The sequence below is a fragment of the Carassius gibelio genome, chromosome B16 (assembly GCF_023724105.1).
Source record: "Carassius gibelio isolate Cgi1373 ecotype wild population from Czech Republic chromosome B16, carGib1.2-hapl.c, whole genome shotgun sequence".
Lineage (NCBI taxonomy): Eukaryota > Metazoa > Chordata > Actinopteri > Cypriniformes > Cyprinidae > Carassius > Carassius gibelio.
The window spans coordinates 23,080,225-23,104,451 of NC_068411.1; the positions used below are offsets into that span (position 1 = coordinate 23,080,225).

General features: G+C 35.4%; 1 protein-coding gene across 14 annotated transcripts in view; it reads right to left on the minus strand.

Annotated features, from left to right (window-relative positions):
* LOC127974396 (receptor-type tyrosine-protein phosphatase U) overlaps positions 1-24,227 on the minus strand; it is a 205,884-nt gene that overhangs the window by 123,837 nt on the left and 57,820 nt on the right. For all 14 annotated transcript variants that reach the window (XM_052577622.1, XM_052577616.1, XM_052577615.1 and 11 more), the window contains exon 2: positions 15,235-15,363. In XM_052577622.1, the coding sequence (XP_052433582.1) occupies positions 15,235-15,363 (129 nt within the window). The remainder of the gene's footprint in view (positions 1-15,234; positions 15,364-24,227) is intronic.

A 24,227-nucleotide genomic window follows, 5' to 3' on the forward strand; every position in this document is an offset into this window, starting at 1 on the left:
TAAGAAAAAAAATATATATATATTTCATTATTCAGCCTGAATTACACATTACCATATATATTATTTAGATATATAGTGAAATACATTAATTTATTTGTTTCATATAGTTTAATAATAAGTGATGAATACAGAGTATTATTGAAACTTTATGATAAAAAAATTTCCCATTTACCCCCCCCCCCCAAAAAAATACTCTCAATTCTGAATGTCACACAACCCCTTAAATAAATTACAAGTCATTCCCCAAAATTAGCATAGAATATTGAAAAAATAAATTAAATAAATTCATATAAAAAGTAAAAGGATTCTCTGAGCCTACCCATAGGAATCAATTCAATTCATCAATTATTCTTAACCTCAACTAGTTGCACTGAGTTCCACCACAGAAACAACAATCAAAGAAATCTCAAAAGACACCTTTTTTGGTGACACATATTCATAATGAAAGGAATTTGACGCGTCAGCACAAACGCAAGATCTCAACCTTCAAAAAAAAAACCACACCATTTTGTTAAGCCTAGCCCCTCAATACAATAACCATGTTATCTTAACATAAAAGGCTGTGTTTGTCATATTTGTGGAAAACTGAAAAAAATTCACTTTAAAGTTTTCCTTGTGCTTCATATTTTAGATTTAACTTTGAGCTTTAGTCCCAGCTTTCCTTTTCACAATCCTTCAGAGAGCTCCGTCTTTCTCTCTACATGCTCGGCAGCGTTATCTCTCCTCTCTTCTCTTTTGTCTTGCAGCTCAGCATCTTCCTCACTGCTCATCATCCTCTGTTCCTCCTTGGTGTCGTATCTTCAGACTTCCTCTAATCCCCCTTCTCACTCTCTCGCTCTCGTCAACCCTGTTACACTTCTTATCTCCTTTACTCTTTTATTCTTGGACCTTTCGCTCTATTTGGTTTCTCTCTCTCTCTTTTTACAGTCTGCTTCTAATTCTCATTTATGTTCTCTCTCTCTCTCTCTCTCTCTCTCTCTCTGTTAGGTTAATTGTAGTCGGTTGTGCTCGTGCCTCCACTCGTATGTCACCAGCACGTCTTTGTTGTTTTTGGGAGAATGGAGGAACTGAGAGAAGATGTCGGCTGACTACAGAGTGCTGGATTGATAGAAGGTGGAGGAGAGAAAGACAATTATATTCCAGCAGCAGGAACATCTCTGCTCAGTCATTTAACCATGTTAGATATGTCTTTTCTTGAAATGTATGCTAGCACGGTTAGTCACCATTTAAGGACAGTATAACCTAATAATTGTCAGGTACACTATAGAATTCAAAGGTCTGGGGTCAGTATTTGTATTTATTTGTATATTTTTTTTAAGTAATTAATAATTTTATTCAGCAAGGATGCATTAAATCAATCTGTTCTAATTGCTCTTTTGAATTTTTGATTTATTAAGGAATCCTGAAAAATGTATCATGGATTCCACAAAAATATTAACCAGCACAACTGTCATATACTGTTTGAACATTGATAATACTAAGAAATGTTTCTTTAGCACCAAATCAGCATAATTAGAATGATTTCCGAACAATCATGTAACACTGAAGACTGGAGTAATGAAAATTCAGCTTTTTCCATCACAGGAATGAATTAAATTTGAAAGTATATTAAAATAAAATAAAAAACAGTTATTTTAAATTGTAGTTTTTATATATTTAACAGTTTTTACTATATTTTTGATCAAAATAAATGCCTTGTTGGGACATAAGAGACTTTAAAAACACATTTTTGATTTGTGGTATATCTCAATTGAACATCTTTGTTTTTCTCAAAAAATAAATAAAATAATTAATCTTTTACACATAGAAATGCAAACAAATAAAGTAAGTAAAGTTACATGTCTTGTTGCACTGCATTATGGACTTTTTCCCCAGATTTCTGTGTAAGATACACTCTCAGAAATGTCAGTAAAAAGGGCACAATGTACTGCATTATTGTGAGGGAATTTTCTGTATTGATTTTTCACCTGTTTTTTTAATCCATATTTTGAATAATGCATTGCATTTTGCTGTGTTTTAGGGTTAAAGGAAATGTCCCTAAACTTAATGGTTAATGTCCTGGCAAAATGTTACCAGTATGTTTTTCTACAGATGCAGCATTATAGTTCTAGTGACATCCTATTTAATATAAAAATAAAATATTTTAAAAATCAATTAGAAATAGTTAGTTTTTGTCCATACAATGTAGTTTTGGACCCCACTGACTTAAATTGTATGGATAATTTAAAAAAAAAACATCTTTCATATTCCGTGGAAAAAACAGTTAGTCATAAAGTTTTGTTATAACAAGATGGTGACTAACTTACAACAGAATTTTCATTTTTGGGTGACTTCACTGAAATTGTAAAGTATAATATTTTTAATGGTAATTAACAGTATCAGTAATCAACTGGAATTCAGCAGAGATTGGATTTTTAAGCACAGAGTTTTTGTTGTTTTTTTACTTCCCCAGGCTATTTTCTAAAGTGGAGTGTTTTTGAGCCCTCAATTTGTTGGTAGCTGCCAGTTAGCAGAAATTGAGGCTAACTGGAGGTCAGCGAAGAAGAGTGTGTTCAAGTAACAAATGAACTCGAGTTCGAGAGTAGCCAGAGAGCTGGAATACTGCATTATAATCGAGTCCAAGCATATTCTGGATTCACTTACTAATCTCTTCTCTCCGTATCACCTTTTCCCTTTTAGCATCCCACCAGACACCAGAGGGGGAAATTGTGGTAGCTGAGTATAAGGTGTGTCTAGGTTTCTTTCCCTTGCGGAACATTAATTGCAGCTAGTCTTCATATATGAGTTTGTCAGCAAACATTTTAGTTTTTTTTTTTAGTTTTTCTCTGAAGGAATAACAACCTCTTTTCTTTCCTACATCTGCCCTACACCAATCCAATGAGCGTTTACTGGCGGTCACATAAATAAAAGAAGAAACTCCAGGTGGCTGCAAGGACATGGGACACAACTCACTCAAGAGAGATCTAGGGGAACAAGGCCAAGTAATTAAGGTTACAGGAAAACATGTACAAACATGAAGCAGACTGCTTATATAAGTGAGGTGGACCTTGTTAAAGTTATTCAGGTGTGGCTGTGCCGATAGACTCACTCTTGCTGGGATAATATATTACTTATTGAGTATAATTCAAATAGCCATCCGTCTCCGGAGAGACTTTCTGCTTGCATCAGGCCCACCACATTCATTATCATATCAGTTAAAGTGATTATATGCAAATGGCTCCGCCCAGCAGCCGCGTCTAGATATCAATTACAATGACAGCCAGTCTCGCGCGACGTGTGTTATTATGGTAATTTTTCCCAAAATAGATTGCACCTGAAAAGAACAGAGCAAACAAATAGAAAAAGAGAGCATGCTGGCGATAAAAGACGAAGATTCTACTTGAACTTTTTACTGAAAAAGAAGACCTAGTGTATGAGACCAGTATGAGCTAACCAGCATTTCCAACTCAGTAGTCCTGCATCTTATAGCAAACACTTCCCTGTCAGACAAAAATAACCAAACAACCATTAGATTAATTATTCTGTCATCCTGTTTGAAAATCCAGTTTGAGATGGTGGTGCATTTTGGAACATAACAACTGGTTTCTATGCTGTCTAAACTAATTGGTAATTAGTTAATCTAGTCTATGCTCGTCACTGGGTAGTCAGCTAGTTTAGTTGGTTATTAGATAGTAAAAATGGTAATAAGCTAGTTTAAGATTGTGATGAGTACACAATGACCCTTAGTTGCTCTACTTTAGCTAGTCTAAAATTAATCTTAATTATATAAGATGACCATTAGCTAGTCAAAGCTTGACCACTGCAGTAGCTAGTCAAATATTTCCATTAGCTAGTCCAAGATAGGTATTAGTTTGTCAAAAAGGATAATTAGCTTGTCTAAGCTGGTAATGCATTAGTACAAAATGGTCACTGATTGGTCCAAGATGGTCATTAGCTTTAGTGGATGACCATTAGCTAGTCAAAGTTAAAGACAACCTTTGACAATTAGCTAGTCCAAGATGATAATTAGCTAGTCAAAAATTATACATAGTCAAAAATTGTCATAAGCAAGTACAAATTGGTCACAAATTGGTGCAAGATGGTCTTTAGATATAGTAGATGACCATTAACTAGTCAAACCTAAATACAATCTTTGACTATTAGTTAGTTAGTTAGATGGTCATTAGCTAGTCAAAAAATATAAATTAACTAGTTGAAGATCTCTCCTGAAAAAAAAAAAAAAAACAGGATATACTGTTTAGGTATGTTTTCAAATACTGCAGCTGGTTTGGGCTGGTTTAAACTGGTCCTGAGTTGGTTACCTGCTGGTAATTTTTTTTTTTTATTACGATTTTAATTATGTTTTAAGATGGTCATGTGCTGGTCCTAAGCAACTAGCTCTTGCTCAGAGCCAGCTCATAACCAGCTCAGGAACAGCTTAAACAAGCTCAATCCAGCTGCCATGCTTCAAATCATACCTAAACAGCATATGATGGTTTCTTCAACAGGGATGGTCTTGAGCTAGTAAAAAATTGTCACAAGCTATTATGAGCTAGTGAAAGATGATCATTAGCTAGTAAAACATTATCACTAACTAATCTAAGATGGTCATAAAATAGCCTTCAGTGGATTCAAATTGGTCATAACTGGTTCAAGCTAGCAGACCAACTTTGCCTAGCAGCAAACCAGTTAACCAGTTAAAGAACTGCTAGAAATATGGTACCTAATTCTAAGATCACACTTTCACTTAACCTGATTTTTCAAGCAATTAAGCTTTTTTTCAAAGCTTAATTACCCTGATATATCAATGGTGGAACAATCTGTCATGCTCATGAGATACTAAATGTCAGATATGTGTGTGTACATGCTCACAGAGATAAATAAAGGACAATGTGTTCATAGACTTTATGTGCTGCCTTCAAGCCTAATGCTGTGGCCAGTCAGCCAGGACACTGAATTACTGGCTTTGAATGTATTAGGCAGCATCTACACCAAGCTCAGCCATGAATGGTTCCAGCACCCCCTGAGGTACTCTCTTCAAACTCTGATTAAAAACTAACCTCCAAGCAGTAAAACACCATCATTTCTACAGCCAAAAAAGAAGTCAAGTCAGCAGGTCTCATAATATATACCCTACTCAACACCTGCAGCAAAAATAAACCCAAACAGCTTATGAAGGTCTGACATCCATTGAATTTCTCTATAGCCAAATAAATAATCTAAGATCATGGCTTGGCCACCGTATATGATTTCCCACTATAATAAGAAGCAGTCAAGACCAGCTTATAAAGGAGAACTGTTGACATTTCCTACAAAGGAGGAAAAGCATGACAATGAATAAGATAATCAGTTTAACATTTTTAAACACTGAACTTTTTATATTACATTCACACTGAGTGTCGTGTCACAGGCTAATTCGTGTCACGCAGCTAGATGGAGTTTAAATTGGCCCGGAAAGACGTGGGCAGCCTTTTATGTGACTAGCTTTTCACAGTGCTAGTCTAATGCCACATTTGAAATGGCTTTAAGTGCAGCTCTGAATTACCGTGAAAGATAACATGTCAGTGACATAGAAAGAGAGAGCAGGCGAAGGGTAAAAAGAGAGCAAACACAAGCACCATCAGGGGGTTGTCCCAGAGCCCCCTGCTGCTTAGCATAACAGCTAAGCAAGCATGACAACATAAACACAACCAGCCGTTTTAAGCTCCACACTGATGCAGACCTTAGACACATTATGCCATTATTCCATCTTCCTTTCTACATCCTCCATCTTAATGTTACAGCCCTATTTATTTAATGAGCCATTGAAAGATAAGCTGCTCACAAGTCGCTATTGCTCCACAGATTCAAGGTGTCCACCACCATGGGCTATTTAAAGGTTACGGTCGTAACTTCACTCTCAATTATTCCGGTAACAGTCCTTTTTACTCTGAAAGCTCTCGCCTGCTGCCACAAAACAATGTTAATTACCAGGAGGCTGTCACTAGAGGGTGGCTAACATTAACACAGTACATGTGTGGATATGCAGTCACCTCGCTTAATGTCAAGTCCCTGTGGGTGTTTTCTGCTGTAACTTCACACTAAGGAAAATTAATCCCACCTAAAGAATTGATTCGGGCTTCAAAATAGTCATCTGCATTAGATTGGGACAGGTTAAAGAGAAAGGGCTGTTTGCACTAGTGTTGTTAATGTTAACTAAAACTAGCTTATGACTGAAACTTCTGAAAATCATTTTCTTTAACTGAAATTAAGCTAAAAATAAAATAAAAAACTTTGATGAAAATTGTATATGTTGCATTGGCAACCAGCTAAAATAAGTTGAAACTAAAATTACTAAAAGTAAAACTAAAAAGAAAAAAAATAATCGAAATAGGAAAAAAGTCAAAAGCACGGGGGAAAAAAATAGAAAACTGAAAAAAAAAAACATATAATTAAAAATATTAATAAATAAACTGGTTTGCAATCCCATTGAAAATATTGTGTAGCAACAAACCCTGTTTATAAGAATGTGACCTTATTTGACTAACGAACAATGGGTGCCCTGATTCATAGTAAGCAAACACTGTCAAGCATCATTAACAATGTTTATTCACAAAAATGCCAGTTCTGAATTCATATTTCAACATGCAAAGGCAAATAACAAAGATTGCTTGATTGTCTTTTTTTTTTTGCTTTATAGTCTTCTAATTAGACAAATTGCAGATAATTTGTTATACTGTGATTATCTAAATTACATTTTAATAGTTGCTTGAGTAGAAAGAGGCCCTCAGACTTCATGCTTTATTATATAAATCATGTCTTGCTATAGTGTCTCCAGACTTTCCAAGACTTTTCTGCAATCCTCTGGTTGATGGCTGCTCCATCCAATCAAGATATGTCAGAAAAAATATATTTGCTTGGGAAACAACTGCATTATTTTCATGAAAAAAATGTTAAGAAAAGTTATCTGTTGTACCATTCAAAATTCTGAGATCTGTAAAAAAAAATATATATATATATATATATATTTTCAGAATAAAAGTATTCTTTCCAAAAATACCGGCACCAAAAACTGGAAGGTATATAGTTTCAGAAATGTATTTTTATTAAAATAAATTGATCGGTCAAGCTTACTCTCCAAGTCAGTTTTGTGGTCTGTACAAAACTGTCCTGCACCTGTAAACGAATCCGCTCAGATGTCCAGAGTCACATCCGCTATTTCTATGATAACCGATCCACCCTGTGTGGTTTTGTCTTACATTTGGAGTAAATAGTCATCACAGTTACGATAACAAGACACAAACAACGGGTATCTCAGTGGGAAAGTTGCTTGCGCTTTGATTCATTTAATATTAGCCTGACTATCAACAATCTTGGGAACCAAACAACTGAGGTCTCTGCAGAATATAAAGATGACATGAAAACTATGTATTTGGTATGAGCTACAGTTTCCTAAACCTTAAACACACAAACCACTACAACACTAAACAACCACGTATACACATTTTAAAAATAGTGATTCAGCTAACATCACATGACAAATAACTGAAATACTGTGAACAAGTAAACAGTAGTTTGCAAAATGTATTCATGCCAAAGTGCATGCTGGGAATTGTCTCGAGCACTACAGACATAGATAATGCCCATTGTTACTGTACAGGTAATTGTGCAACTATATATTAAGCAGTGCAAAATAAGCATATATTGCCTCATAAACACTAAGGAAATTGGTACTATAAGTTTCGACATCCTGTAAAAATGTAAAAACCTGAAACTGGAGCATAAAGCTACCCACTTTTACATGGGTAGATCTAAAACACAGACATTCAATTTTATGAGCTTCTCACAGGGGATCTTTAAATTCTTAATGTCAACTCATTTGACACGAGTTCATCCTAAATAAACAGCATCTCAACAGGGTTATAGTGGCTTTCATTGGATGTGAAAATGCTTTTATTTTATCCCCTTGTTACACGATCCATCTTACTATTTATTTATTGTGTGTGATTGTAAATATGAACTCTTGTGAATGAGTAGCAGTCTGAACCTGGCTCTGTGGTTTATGCTATCGGCCTCCTATTACAATTGGATTTAGTCTGCCCTGTTAGATTTACACAGCAATTCATTTCCCCATTTCACCTTCCAACCCAGTGGTGTCTCTGAAAATTTACACCGGCATCATTTTTATTCCGTTTCACCAAATCGCTCACAGGACAAGCATGGTGGGTTTATAATTCGCCTTTTGTTTAAAATAAATATAGAAATAATTTGTACTCTTAACCATGAAGTAAATCAGCAGCTCGGAAATAAAAATCATCAAACCTTTCATCCTTCTCATACAGAATCAATTTCATCCACTTGTGCTTCAGCAAAAGAAATGATTTAAAATAATAGAAAGGAAGTAAAAGTGTTACAGTAATTTGTGCGTTTAGAGATGCATTTTAAGTTAAAATGTCCAAAAACCTTCTTTAGTGTACAAAATCAATCAAAGCATTTCATACAATACTGAAAAGTTATATATAGTATAACTTTAATAATAGTTTTGTGAGTTTATGGCAGGAAACGTTGGCCAGCATTCCAATGTAATTCTATTCAGCCTTCATTCATCAAACACACCAATATAGGTCACATATCTATTTTACTACCATACTCATCAAGCTTTGATCTCATGCGCCTTTTGATGATGGAATTTCAATCATATGGATTGTGAGGTTTTTGTATGGGACCTTTGTCAAGAGCCGATTCCATTATGAGGTGCTAAACGCTTAACTTGAGACTCTGGGCTGAGATTCTTGTAAAAGAGAGAGACTTCTCAGATCAGATGAAAGTTCAAAGAGAAGTGGAGGATCATTGTATTAATCCAAGAGTTTCTGAAAAATTGAACACGAGAAAGGCATGATTAATCAATTCTTAGTACTGAGTTGAGAGCTACGGGTCTGATTTTAGATGAGATGGTACCTATATATACACCTGCAGACTTGCAGAATACTTTTTATGCTTTTTTCTACTAAAGAACTAAAGTGTTCAGAAAATGTTCTTTCCAGTAATATACCCTAGGACACATGTACCTCTCAGAGAGATTAATTTTTTTTTTTTTCATTCCCCATTTGCACAACCATTCAAAAGTTTAAAGTCGGTAAGATTGATTGATCGATTGAGCACATTATTTATTTATTATAGAAAGGATGTGTTTGCAAATTGCAAATTGAACAAAAGTAAAGACAATTATATTGTTGCAAAATATCTATATTTCAATTAAATGTTGTTCTGTTGAATAATCTATTCATTAAAGAATCCTGGAATGAAAATAATTAACGCAGTCCCAAGAAAAATATTAAAAAGCTGTTTTTATGTGACTTACTGTATTTTTATCAAATTAGTGCAACCTTGGTGAGCAAAAGACACTTTCAAAAATGTTTAAAAAGCTTTAACCACTCAAACTTTTGAAAGGTGGTGTACTTCTTAAATTTTGTAACAAATTTATGCTACTACCAGTTTATTTTGCAATGACTGACACTTAAGCCCCTTTTACATTGCGATTCTGGAAAATACATGGGTAACGTGTCCCGGCAATTGTTCCCGGGTCGCTAGATTTTGCCCCTTTCACACTGCCACTGATTTCCTGGAATATGTGCGTGCGTTCACACACAACCCGTAAAGGTCCCGTAATGACATGTGACATCATGGCGTGACGTGTAATGTACGAGTCGAAAATGCTAGGCACGTTAACTTTCTCTTAAGCTGGCGAACGATCTCAGCTTCAGCGTGGACAGTGAGGAACTACTTGATCTCTGCTTCATTACAGTTTTCACTTACTTTTTCGTCACAAATGTTGATCTGCTTTCAAAACTCCTGGCAAAAGAGTTGCACGATAATGTGTGTCATCACTACGACACGGCATTTGTTCTGGCTTTTGTTCACACAAAGCTCTTTTATGGGACTGAACCCGGCAATGTTACTAGGTCCCCAACACGGGACAGATCCCAGAATCAATCCCAGGACGTATTTGCTTTCACACAAAAGGTGATCCGCCAATGTTCCGGCAATTTTCCTGGACCAACGTGCAGTGTGAAAGGGGCTTTACATTATCCCTTACATAAGTATGATAAGATATTTTTACTGGTTTAAAAAAAAAGAAGGAAAAAAAGAAAAAAAATCTGTATTATATTTTATTTATTGTTACAATGTTCACTAAAACTAAATAAATATAAAAGATAAATGAAATGGAAAAAACGATGATTACATCATTATTGTCTAGATGCCTTTGATCTATAACAATAAGACATAATTATGAACACTTAAAATAAGAATAAAATAAAATAAGAGGGGGGATGGGATTATTTATTTATGTGACCACCCTATTTATAAAGAAGTAAAGAACAGAAATAACCAGCCCTCTAGCTTCTTGTTTTCAGCAAGCGAGTGAGACAACATTCCAAAACAGACCTGGTCATAAACAAGTCCAAACATAAACACGCAGCCTGATTCAAATTAATTGCAGCACACAGCAACTCTATTCCATCCATACTGTATTTGTTTGATAGTCGGTTTTGAGAGTCCCAGAGCAGAAGTCAGTGATTGAGAGACAGCGGATGGAGGCAGGCAGATCTGGGCTTCAGGAAACTTTATTAGATCATTGAGGGAAGCCAGCCAGGTCTGATAATGACCCTACAACTCCACCAGATGTGTCTCCCCACCAACTTCCCCTGTCAGGGGCCCCTGTGGTCTCTCATATCAGTGATGAATAAGGTCTTGGCATCAGAGTGTGGATAATGTGCAGATGGGACATGAGCCTGCTGTTTGAGAGAGGTGAAGGGCAGCTGGTAATAAAGACCTACAGGTCTCTGATCAGCACCATGTGCCTTGGTGCCTCTCTGACTAAGGAGGACGTAATAAGATACAACATGCCCAGAGAATTGCCTGGCTTTAGCGCTAATATCTGTGGGAACCTGCTTCCAGTGAGGAGTTTACTGTAGATGTCTGTCGAACCCAGAGGTCTGGCTTAAGATGAGAAAGGAGCAATTAGGTTATCTGAAGTGCTGCAGGTTTCTCTCCCTACCACATTGACCGAGAGGTCTTTCTGTTTCTAACCCATCCACTGGATTCAGACGTGTAGAGCGCAGGTCTCACCTCACAACGCACACCAACCATTTCACATGGACAAAGACATTAGATTGCAGTGTGACGGACTTCAACTAATGATAAAATATGAAATAATCTCCTTGTAAATTAATGTTAACCCCTTGACCTCAAGTGTGCGTGCCTCTTTCTCTGCTTTCCCTCTCTAAAATGAATACTCGCCAAATAAGAGTAAAAATTTACTTTGGTGCATAAATAAAACAGTGCCAATATGTGGTTTAAGTCAGACTGTAAGAATGAAATTCTAAACCCAAATTTAAATCAAATCAAAGACATACCGATAAAGTCCCTGAAAGCAGTACGTAATCTTAGATCTTTTCCCTAAGTGGAAAATGTACCATCATACATTATCTTGGGTTTCCATTATTCCAGGACTCCACAATGGAAACATGCATTTGGCAGAACCTTTGATTTTAAGATTTTAGTTTGTGAATATATGTCAATATGACTATAAAATAAGAATAACTGCAATTATTATTACTACTACTACTACTACCACTACGACAACAACTATTTTTACCTATTTAACATATTGCACAGTAAAAAAAAAAAAAAAAATGTATAGACAATGAACTGCCTTGAAAAATTGTACCACACTGAATTTTTTTTATATTATATATTATATATATTTTTATATTATATATATTTTTTTTTAATAATTATAAACAATATTCTTTTATCTCTCTTCTTGGGATAATAGTATATGGGTTTGCTAAAACAAATAATAATATGATTGTACTTTTATTATAATTAAATAAATATAATTTTAAGAAATATTAAAATGTACTGTATGTTTTTTATACATTTGCTATTTAAATATTTTTTTACATATTTAAGGGTCTCCACCATGTTGCAGCAATGTAAATGTGAAAATGTTATTTTCTTCCCTGTACCCATTCACATTCCCCCTTTCTAAACCTCTTCCTCAGATATAACACTATTAGGATTTGTCTCCTAACAGTGAGATACAGGTTATCACTGCAAAACTTTACCGCTTTATCCACACACCGGGACCAGACTTACACCCGTCCTCTTGTAAACAGTCTTATCTTCTAAGCAAAAGTTAGCTCAGCGACATGCTCTGAATTAACATGGGCGACGGCGACAAGATCTCTGCCGGGAAAATATAACTGGGCCTTGTTTAGGAGAGCTCAATGTTTGCATATCGAGCCAGAAACAACATGAAAGGATCCATTTTGCCACTCAGTACCATGGCAGTTTCTGACCTAGTTTCCCCAAAGCCAACGCACCCCATGTTAAGACGATCAAAATCTGCCGGTTAAAATGTCTGTGTGGGGTTCTCCATTTAAAAAATACATGGTAAACTCCCACTGCGGGGCGAACGTGCCATGTCAATGTCTGTTTACGTTCACACTATCAAACACTTCCTGCTGTGTTTCCAAGGTGTGACATCATTCTCACCTACTTAAACTTTGCATGCCTAGACTCATCTGTTGCCCTCAGAGAAGAGTGAATGTCACGCGACAGACAGTCGGCTTTAATTAAACCCAGAGGGAAATGTATTAATTACTGCACAGCGCCTGTGACTGCGGGTGAGGTGTCTTGGGTCTGCATATGATTAGAATGCTGATTATGATGTTCTGTGGAGGATTCCATCATACTCAACAGTCCTAATCACTCATTCATACATTTAACACAAGCCGGTTATAGTTTTGCTTTAACGGCTTTAGTACTATTTTCACAATTTAAAAACTGCTAAATTTACAGTTCAAAACTGATTTGTTCGATTTATTCAAAACCTGCTACTGAGCTTCCATTCGCATAAAACTTTCTATTCACACTACAATTATGTCTAATCATAAGGTTATTGTAATGGGTAATGAGAGCATTTGATTTAATTAGCAAAAAAAAAAAATGATGATCTGTCAATTTAGTCATTTTCACAATCATTTAGTTCAAAAGCAAATTGTGCAAGATCAAATTACCTTTAGAAATACTGAATGTAGAAATCACAATACTTAATATAAATAAATATATATATATATATAATAACAATAATAATAAAAATATAATTATAATTTATATAGAGAGTGAGAGAGAGAGAGAGAGGAAGAGAGAGAGATAATAAATAAATGATAATATTTTTATTTTATGATCAAATCCTAATATTAATATTTCTTTATATTACAGTAGATGAAGAGAAAAGGTACTTTGTGAGTTTTGTGTACCAAAGGTTCTTTTTATTTATTTATTTGATCTGTTAATATTTTATTGCTAAACACTTAAGGTTATTATATATTATTTCATATAACTGTATATGATTTATATTATATTATTTTACATTTTATTATATTATTTTATACACACAATTATTATTTTATTGCAAATGTACTGCTACATTTGTGGATGTCTACTCACAAAGATTAAGGACAGCCGGCCCTCTCTGTAAATTCTTATTCCTCTGGTAGTCTTTGACCTTCATTCAAACTGGTGTGGATTATAGTGCTAGGGATTACATTCCCACTGAGATATGCTTTTCACAAGCCTCTCTCATCCAGGTCCCCCGTGTTTTACTTCATCGCTGAGAACCTTACCTAACTTTTATCTGTTTCATTGTGTCATCGGCATCCTATCTCTCCTCGCATCGATGTCCTTGCGATCCATCTGTCTCTTTCACTGACTTACCACCGTTGTCTGCCTAATCCAATTACTAGTTCTGCACTTTCTTGCCTCCCTCTGCTTGTTTTGATCTAGTTTAAACAATGGCTCTCAATAAAAGACCCTTCCCAGCAGGCCATGCACATCTCCCTGACACTTCCCGTCCGGGATGGGCTACATTTCAAAGAACTCATTGATTGTCAGGATTGATTCGTTTCAGGTGGGGCCAAACTCCTAATCACTTCTGTTTCGTCGGTTGACACAGACAAAATAAGACATTGAGAGACAAGACCTGCTGATGTGTGCTTATAGATCAGACTCTTACCTTTCTTATTTCACCTGCTTGTTTTGACTGGACAACGTTGATTTGCATGTGACCACATGTCGTGATTGCATCCGTGCCAGGGGAATTCTATTCATTTCCTGCACCAACCCATTGACTAAATTTGAATATGGCTACATGTTCCCGGTAGTTCCTGATTTGATGATATCAACACATTTAACGTGTGCCCAATTTTGTATAAAACTACAAATGAAACAAGAAAAAAATAAAGAGCATGCTGTAATGTGGGCTGTTAGAAAAAGGCATACAAGATGGATGGATTTGTTATGGGTGATTATTATTTTAATAATAAGCATTATTATTACTACTACTTCTTTTAAAAAAAGATAAAATGAAATATATGTAATATTTGTATACTTTTATTTTAAGAATTTTAATAAGTAATACCTCATTTATTTAATAAGTAATTTTGATAATACTGATAACATTGATATATAATTAGATTATATAATGCACCGGTAATAACGATAATAATAATGGCATTATTATTATTATTATTTATTTATTTATTTTAAAACAATTATAAACTATTATAAATATTAAAAAACAGTAAATAAACATAATATTTTAAAACAAAAAATAAATATAATATTTATATTTTTTCTTTAAACTCAGCATTTATTTTTTTTCGATTACATTGTAGCAAAAGGTCATTTGTGATTTTGTGTCACAATAAGCATTAAATCTGCGTTTTTGTAGTACATACATTGTAGTCATAAATATTTTTATTTTCGCTTAATCTGCAAATTTTTCACTTCATTTTTAATAAAACAAATTATTATAATTAAAAGCATTATTTTTTTGTCATAATAATAATAATAATAATAATAATAATAATAACAACAACAACAACAATGGGATATTAAATTATATTATATTGACAAGGTTGTCAGTAGATTTGATGAAATACAAACGCATGTGCTGATATCAACACATCTTACACTTGAAACTTTTCCCAAATAAAACTTTTCCCCATTTTACAAAACTACAAGTAAAACAAACAAACAAAAAATAAATAAACAGCATGCTGCGATGGGGGCCGTCCTTCCAGCTGTCACTCTGATGAAACCAGTAGGAGGCCATCCGAGATGGACAGGTCCACAGTGTGAAACGGTTTGCGACACAGTGTGAAATAACCTGGCAGAATAAGAATGGGCAATGCTGGGCAGACTTACCGCGCAAGAGATCAGAGGTGGAGTGTGGCGAGGCATGAGCGCGGAACAGCTGCCAATCAAAGTCATCCTCCTCCCCTTGGCTGAACTCGCACAGGCTGGGGTCGGAGTCCTCATCAAACGTGCAGCCCGCTGCAGAGAAGCAAAACAACTTATCAGTCTTGATGCAAGTCCCTGACTTCCTCTCATTAAAAACCTTTAGTGGCCTGGGATACGTGCTTCCTGCTTAACCTGACAAATCTCTGTACATGAATTATTAAAAGTGTCTGGTCGTATATTTAAAAGCCTCCGGGGCAATAACATTTCATTTGGACATCATTTGATCCACAATTTGTTGACACTAAAATGTGCATTACAATATGACTCCTCAATCCTCTGGGGATGTTAATGTGGCTACAGGCAGACGTACGAGGACCCCCTGGTCCGGCAGCCTAATTAAGCAGCCGTGTGTTATTTGGGGGCCCTGTTTCATCATGCGAGCCCCTGTGATCTGATTTCTGTTTGAGCAGAGTGAGAAATGCCAGACTGCACACCCACATATACAATGCTTCCAACACCGGCTCTGTAGGCAGAGAGCATTCGCCAAAGCAATCATTCCTCTTTTTAAGACACACCGCTCTCACGCACGACATCTCCAAGGACAAACACATCCCCATCACCTCCACCAATCAATTATTACCTGAAGATCCTACAACACAAACACTGCAACAGACCAATTTACCAGCAATCAACAATTAAACTATGAAGGATAACTGGGCATGCTTAATAGTTTCAAATACACTGCCAGCCTTTTATTATTACTTATTATTAATATTATTTTAATAGAAGTTTTTTATGAACTGTTTTTTCATTCATTCTTTCACAGCACATACAATGATACTTTGAATTTAATAGAATAACAAAAAAAAATTTACTTACAATATTATGGACAAACTTGACATCATTACTTGATGCAATTATATTAACAGACATATAATAATAATAATGATGAAGAAGAAGAAGAAGTTGCAAAATCAACTGTCAACCTTATCAGTATTAATCATTATTAAATATTTTATAAAGGTATTATAAATTACTTTCTTTTCATTTTAAATATATTTTACAAAACACTACTACTACTACTACTACTACTACTACTACTACTAATAATAATAATAATAATAATAACAATTAATATGGTATATTAAATAAATACTGTTAACATTGACCAGGCTGCTAGTAGATCTTGCTGTAGTAATTAGCAAAACAGGAAAAGTTATAATAGTAATAAAATGTAAATTGTGTGTTTGTGTGTGTGTGTGTGTGTGTGTAAACAAATATGTTTTACCAATATATAACTGTATGTGTGTGTATATGCAGATAGATAATAAACATACATAGTACACACACAATTATTTTGGATGCGATTAATCACAATTAATCCCAAGTAAACTGACAAGTGATCACCCTTCTTTTTTTTTTAAATCACCACTGACTGAAAAACCATTTAAAATTTTTTTTTTTAAAACAGTTCACAAAAGTTCACAAACTTCCTGTTAGGCCTTGAACACAGGGTCAACTAATACTTTAATCTTTCTGTAACTATTCCAAACTATTATTCTAATCCATCAGGGACTTCTTAAACTTCTCAGCCTGCAACTAATTTCAGTTCCAAATTACATTTAATACGCAGCACATTTGTGACCTCAGGGCATCAGCTTAATGTGCCACAGCCTGAGCACCTCACCACATCTGCTGTGGTCCTTCACATTAACTGTGTAGGGTGAGAAAGAGCAGGCAGCAGCGGGCAGTCCACAAATCCCAGTCACATGCTGCTGACTTGAGCCAACTCAAAGCAGACGGGGCAGAGGGGAGAGAAATCACACAGGCAATGGCTTCGACAAAACTATGACATCAAGGTGACTCTCATAGCTGACTGCCTCATTACGCCACCCCTGGGCCTGCCACAACAACGGACAAATGGGGATAGTTTTACATCTGGCTAGTACAACAAATTGGTTGCTTGTATTTATTATTTCAAAAGCATCTGTGCTTGCATAATAGACATGTCTAAGTATACGTTTTATTGTAACTGACCTAAAGGTCTCTGGAAGTTATAATTAAATACTGTGAAACACCAAAAATATAGTTAGGTCTCACACAACTCACTAAAAAATTCATTAAAGGGGTAATATGATGTGATTTAAATTTTTCCTTTCTCTTTGGACTGTTACAAGCTCTGCATAAATAAGATCTGTAAAGTTGCAAAGACTGCATTCTCAAATCAAGAGATATTCTTTATAAAAGTTAAAAGTCAACCACTCGGCTCATAACATGCCCCCACATTCCCTACAAGATTTGCATGATGCCCCCCAAATGTTCATGCAAAGAAAGAAAGCATCATTTGAATTCTCGCTGTTGCCACCGGCGCCGTGTTTTGGAGTTGCTGTGTGTTTTGTTGTGAAAGATAAATTACTTCGTTTGGCCTTCCAAAAGAGGAAACAACTAGAAATAATCAGTGGTTAAGTTGTGTTTACAACATTGTTCCAGAATAGTTCAACCCAAATATTCAGATGTGTGCAGCGCATTTTACGGAGGATGAGGATCGTTTCCCGGAATAGTAGCCAAAATCACAAATGCAGACATGGTTTTGTGTTTACAGAGCGCGATATGCAGTGCAACGCGTAAAAAAACAGTCATTACAATCAGTAATTATGTCCCAACTGGATGCTACAAATGCCTTGTTTGTGATGGGTTTTATTGGTTTTGTCTCATCGCACGAGGACACATGGCATCACAGTATGGTAAGGATCATAACATTTCCGTCACACGCTTGAGACATTTTGGCCAATCACAATGCTAGCTGACCAATCAGCGTACACCTCGCTTTTCTGAATGATGAGCTTTATAAAAATTTTGCATTTCAGAAAGGTGGGGCATAGAAGAACAACAATAATGTACAGTACCTGGAAATTTTTTTTATTTTTTTTTTATTCTTAAACTGCATAAACACATTGCATTACACCAAATACACCAAATAATGTTTTTTTTAGCAACATCATATGACCCATTTAATAGAATACTCAAAAAATCTGAATCACATTATTGCTGACTGGAATCTGACTCAGAAGCAAAATCATTACATTCCTTGCAAATGCGATCCCTGTTACTCATGTAAGCCAGAACAAAAGAAGGCGAGAATCTTCCCAGAGCTTTTGTCCCAGTAGGTTTCATTTATGCCATTCACTAACAGCTCAGCACAGGGATCTGTTTCTGTAGGAGCGGGAAAAGATACCAAAGCTGACAAACTGAGACCTTATTTAGGCAATTACTTTTCTCCTTCCAAAGCCAAAGACATTTGAGACATTCTCTGAAGATCCTGAGAGAAACGTGGAACGCCCAGCTTTTCTTTCCATCAGTACACATCATCTTAAAGCCAAGCACAAACGATTTACCATCATGGCTGAACAACAACAATCAAGTCCTCCTCTCCGCTCCCCCAAACCCCTCGCCTCAGCCTCGTCATGACTGCCTCCAGTAAGTAATTACAATAGAACTTGGCACCACAACACAACACAAAGAAAACATCACGCTTGAGCCACTGCCAGGGTTGAAAGCCCCTTGACTAGAGAGCATTAAGACTTTTGTGTGTGCAGGCTCATCCACTTGTTTTGTTTATTAATATGAACAAGTTCCCTTTGGAGAGTTGGGCTGTTATTAGCCTTCATTAAAATTTTGAAGAATTAGCTTGTCTGAGCCCTCTAAGGACATACCAATGAATCCTGATGCATTCAGGCTATCAATAGCTTCAAACCTGCAGATGAAGAATCTGATTAACAAACCTCTTCTGTTTTTTCAATATGCTTTTAACCATTTTACTGTGAACTGAGAATGTTCTGTTGCTGATTGCATGACATTATATCTTGTGGCAAAAGGTAGGGCTTAATTTGTTTACTTAAATGAAATAACATATGTTTTAAATACTATGGACAATACTATGTACGATCCTGTGATTATTCATTTGAAACACTGAATCATTTCAGAAACACATCAAATAACTCTTTAAGAGTGACTCAGTGAATCGTCATTCAGAAATACTGGTTCATGCAGGAAGTGACCGTCTAAATGCGAATCTTTGAGTTGTTCACTCAAACAATTCGTTTAACAGGAAAAAAGTTCCAAATTGAATCATTCAAGAAATTAACATTTAAAAGTATAATAGTAGGGTGTGCCACTTTATATTAAGTGTCCCTAATACCGGTGTACTTGCATAGTAACTAAATGTGTACGTAGTATGTAACCACAGTGCAAGTACACATTAGTACATAGTATCTACAACTAGGGTGGCTGTGACGGTTTGGGATTTTTCTTACCGCGTTGAAGGCACAACAAATCAACATGGTTTGGTGGTTAATCGCAATTTTATAAAAGCACGTTTTGTTGATATTGTTAGTGCACACAAATAAAAGAAGACCCTGTGCAGTTATGAATGTTTACTCTTACTTTTATGTATCATAAAAAGTATGGTATCCACTGAAAACAATGCAAGTGATCACACTGACTCCATATCCTGCAAAGTGTCCCTGCACAAACTATTGGATATAGCACACATTTATTTAGTTTTAACGTTTAAACATTATACGTTATATGCTTCAACTTATTTATATCTATAGCTTTTATTTTAGGCGAGTCGTGATGATTTGAGAAGGCTAAATTGATAAAATATAGGCTATGATTAACTCACTGTCTGCTGTTGGCCACTTGGTTTTTACGTTTTTAGTTTAAAAAACTAAAACATTTATTTTACGAACAAAAAAGGAAGGTTGTTTTTTCTTCAGCAGCCCCTTAAACATAGGACTGAACAGTGGTGTCTGCAGATGTATGGCTGTACGCACTGCGCATTGTACATGAGCGCTCAGACCTGAGATATAGGCTATATATAGAAGCTGTTTTTAAAGCATTTTCTCTAAGGATAAAAAAATAGGCTAATAAATATATTCAAATATCAGACAAAATTGCTTTAAAACAAAAAAATGCTCCAAACATTTTTCTAAATTAACTTTATTAATAAATATATATAAAAAAATAAGCAGCCCCATCTACAGCTGTAATTTTTCTGCAACTACACATGTAACAACCATCAGGATGGTTTGTTTAAGTACAAATGTGTAATAGAACATTAGTAAAAATACTTTATTTCACTTTACTTAGTACTCATGTAACAGGAATTATAACTACATTTTTTAACAACAATTATGTATAAGAGTAATTGGAACCATTTGATCCAGGGGGTGGAGAAGGGTAGGTTTAGGAATATGTAAAGTGGGAGTAGTTGGATCTTGAGTTGGAGTTGGTGCACCACTGTAATACCAGTGTAGTTGCATGGTAACTCCTCAGGAACTGTCCACTTAATATAAAGTGTAACACTTTCTTTACCTAAAAGTGCTGTTAGTCATGTTACTTCCATTATCAAAAAGTGTTGTTACCAATGTCCTGTTGCACATTTGTACTTACACATACCATTCAGTGGGTTATTACATATGTGTAGTTACACAAACATTAGAGCTGTAAATACCATGTACAAATGTGTTTTACCCTGTGGTTACATACTATGTACACATCTAGTTACAATATAAGTATCCAGGTATTAGGGTCACAATATAAAGTGGGACTCGGCAAAGATCCGCAACAGTTTAATTTGCACTGACTTCGCTGAAATTACTTTGTAGGCAGTGCCAAAATAGATAGTTACTTGCAATTCAGTGTCTAAAATAAGTTAACAAATATTAATTTCCAGTTCATTACTACTTTCTAAAAGCATGACTGAATCCCAGTACTCTTACCTTATTGCAAAATGGATCAACAAAGGGAAGATTTTTTTTAATGCTACAGGAAAGAGAGAAATATGAATAGAATAGAATTTTTTCCCCCCTATTTTAGCATCAAACAGACAGTATTATCATGTTTTGCTTAGGGAACACAAAAAACTTTTTTGCTAAAATTCTAAGTAAACCACAAACTGAAACCCAGAAGCAATGATACAGATCAAAGAACTAAATCTGACGCTATGGATCTGCTGAAAACAGTACAGATTTAATCTGTACCACAAAATGTTGTGTCTTCAGAGGTTGTAATGATCTGCTTGCTAGCTAGCTGGGGTTCTACTAGTGAGAAAAGAGCAGGGACAAGACAAATAGGATGTTGTCAGAGGATCAGGGGAATGTCTCAGATTTATCTAGAGCAGTAATGTTAGAGAGAGGCCATTTGTTTAACAATGCTTCCAGGTTAGCACTACCTTGCCAAGGGATATTTCAAATGTGTCCCACTTTGAAATGTGCATCCCATCCTAACCTCAACTTGCCTTCTGAGTTTTATTTTTTCATAAATTAGATTCTTCTTGCCAGACATGTTCTCATGAGGCTTGTGACATCCCTCACCACTTCGTCTTTAAATTGTGTTCTTGTGCCACACTTTGAGACCTACCTTTAATACTGGTATAAAATTCCTGAAGTGTAAAATAAATAAATAAATACATACATACATACATACATACATATTGGTGAAAAAATGACAGAAGATATATAATAAAAAAGATATATATATATATATATGTATGTGTGTGTGTGTGTGTGTGTGTGTGTGTGTGTGTGCGCGCGTGTGTGTTTTATTTGATAAATGATATATTTCTGAGGCAAAATGGTAAGATAATTTGACCTGTTTTCAAAGAATTTTTTTAATTTTATTGAAGTTTATTTTTCTAAATACATTTTTTATTATAGCATATCATTTATGGAGGTTTATGCTAAAAACTTGTTTTTTTCTTGTTTTAAAGATGTTACCAGAAAACAAGCGCACTAGCAGCTACTGTTTTACAGGCAAAACGCTTGACAGTGTAGCGTGTGTAATATTGTGAGACACTTTAATATGATATGAAAATTCAACAGATGCAATGAAGTCATACTGCATGTCAGTAAACCAAAATCAAAACGACTGCAACCCAAATGATGTTTAGCACATCATCCACATTTTTCATGCACACACAAAGCTGCAGGCATCCACTGTGACTGAGTAAAATTGTGTTTGTGGTCAGTTGTCGCGTGCCACCAATGGTTAACGCAATCTCAACTGCCATACTGTACTGTATGTGCTACGAAAAGGTGAGTTTTCTATATTTTCCGGAAAAGTTTTCCTGTTAAAAACAGCTCTCTGTAGCTTAAAAATGATTTGTTGTTATTAACAGCCAAACACAATGATTGTCTTGATTGATTGTCTTGATGATTGCTGAGCTAACTCCTTTTTTAACCAAGGCAAAGTAATTCATAGGATTTTAAATGAATAACTTTCTGTCCCTCTCTCCTCAAAAAGCACTAGCTCTTTGACTAACACCTTCTGTGTATACTGAGAGAAGATGCCACTCCATACGAACTAGCTTTTAAGCTTCCCCGTGCTTTCGCCAGCTGTTGAAACCCATTCCTGGGTTAATCAGACATTCCCTCACTGCTTAGGCACGTGGCTGGAATGCGCCGCGGTTGTCTGGGCCTTAGCCTAGCTCCTCCGCTAGCCTCATTAGCATCCTGGCGCACTGCCCCAACCAAGCATCAAGACAAAGACAAACACTGTTTGTGTTGAGCAGGGAAGTCTCTCGCCACTCTACTGCAAGGCCATTCATCCTTTCTTAGCACTCACAATGAATGCATTTAATTTCCTACCCCTGGATTTAATGAGGGAGTGCAAACTCGTACAGTGGCAGCCATACAGAGCGGAGGAAGTATCACAGATTCTTTCCACAACGTATGTAACAATACAATGACCCAAAGATGGATGTGCTACAGTAGACTACCACTTTGTGAAAAATGCAATGGTCTGATTGGGTCTTATCATAGTGCCACCGAAGTGCTAGGAACTGGAATGGCTGATGCACTGAATCCCGAACATACCTCATGTATGGCCACAATGCTACACTAAACTTGCAAGCTACAATGTAATCCAAGAACTGGCCCAAAATATAATAGAAAACTCATGCAATCAATTTTTCAAGGTTGTTATTGTTCATTAAAACTGCAGTTAATCTTTTAAAAATATATATATTTCAGTCATTAAAAGCTGAAATAAATATAATAAACTATAAATCTTCATAATATGAAAATCTAGAGAACATTTTTTTTAATGTTGCCTTGCTTAGTATCTGAAATAAAATAGCAAAAGTTTGAGAGCTAAAATGACTAAAACTGAATAGAAACTAATTAAAAACTAATAATAATGACAGAAGCAAACAATACAACAATTTAAACTGAATTAATATTACCAAATATAGTTAAAATATAAAAAATAAAATATTATTCAAAATATTGATAAATATTATAATAGTATAATAGTATATACTGTAAATTATACAGATTCATTTATTCATTGATTTAACCAATTCATAAGAGTCAATTCAAGAATCAATTGTCGTGTTGGATGTTTTTGCTTCACTCATCAGAACCAGCTCATGAGAGTAATTTTGGTCTACAATGGTCTCATCTTATGTTTTTGATTCTATGGCTCAAAAACTGTTCATTATGCATGACTTTGTTTTCCTTTTTTTTTTTTTTTTTTTTATCAAGGAATCACAATACACGGACCATGAGGTATGATTTTGATTTACTAAAAAAAAAAAAGTCCCCCCTCCAAAAAAAAAATCACTTGTTCTGCAACCTGGCCCCATCTGTTCTGCTGCACTGGACTTACTGAAAAAGAAGAGACTTAAAATATTAATTTGTTCAGCAATCTGATTTGTGATTCTGGTTGTGATCTGATAAATATATATATATTTTTTAAGTATCATCTCAAAAGATTCATTTATTTGCCGAGTTGATTCCACTGATTGCACTCTACGTTTATGATTTGCAAAATGGAAACCAGCTCAAAAGATTCACTCATTCGAGGATCAGACAACAGTGGTCATGCTTCATACACGCATCTGTCATGCAGAGGGTTATAACAAACAAGTACGAAGAAGTCAACTTGCCTCTAGC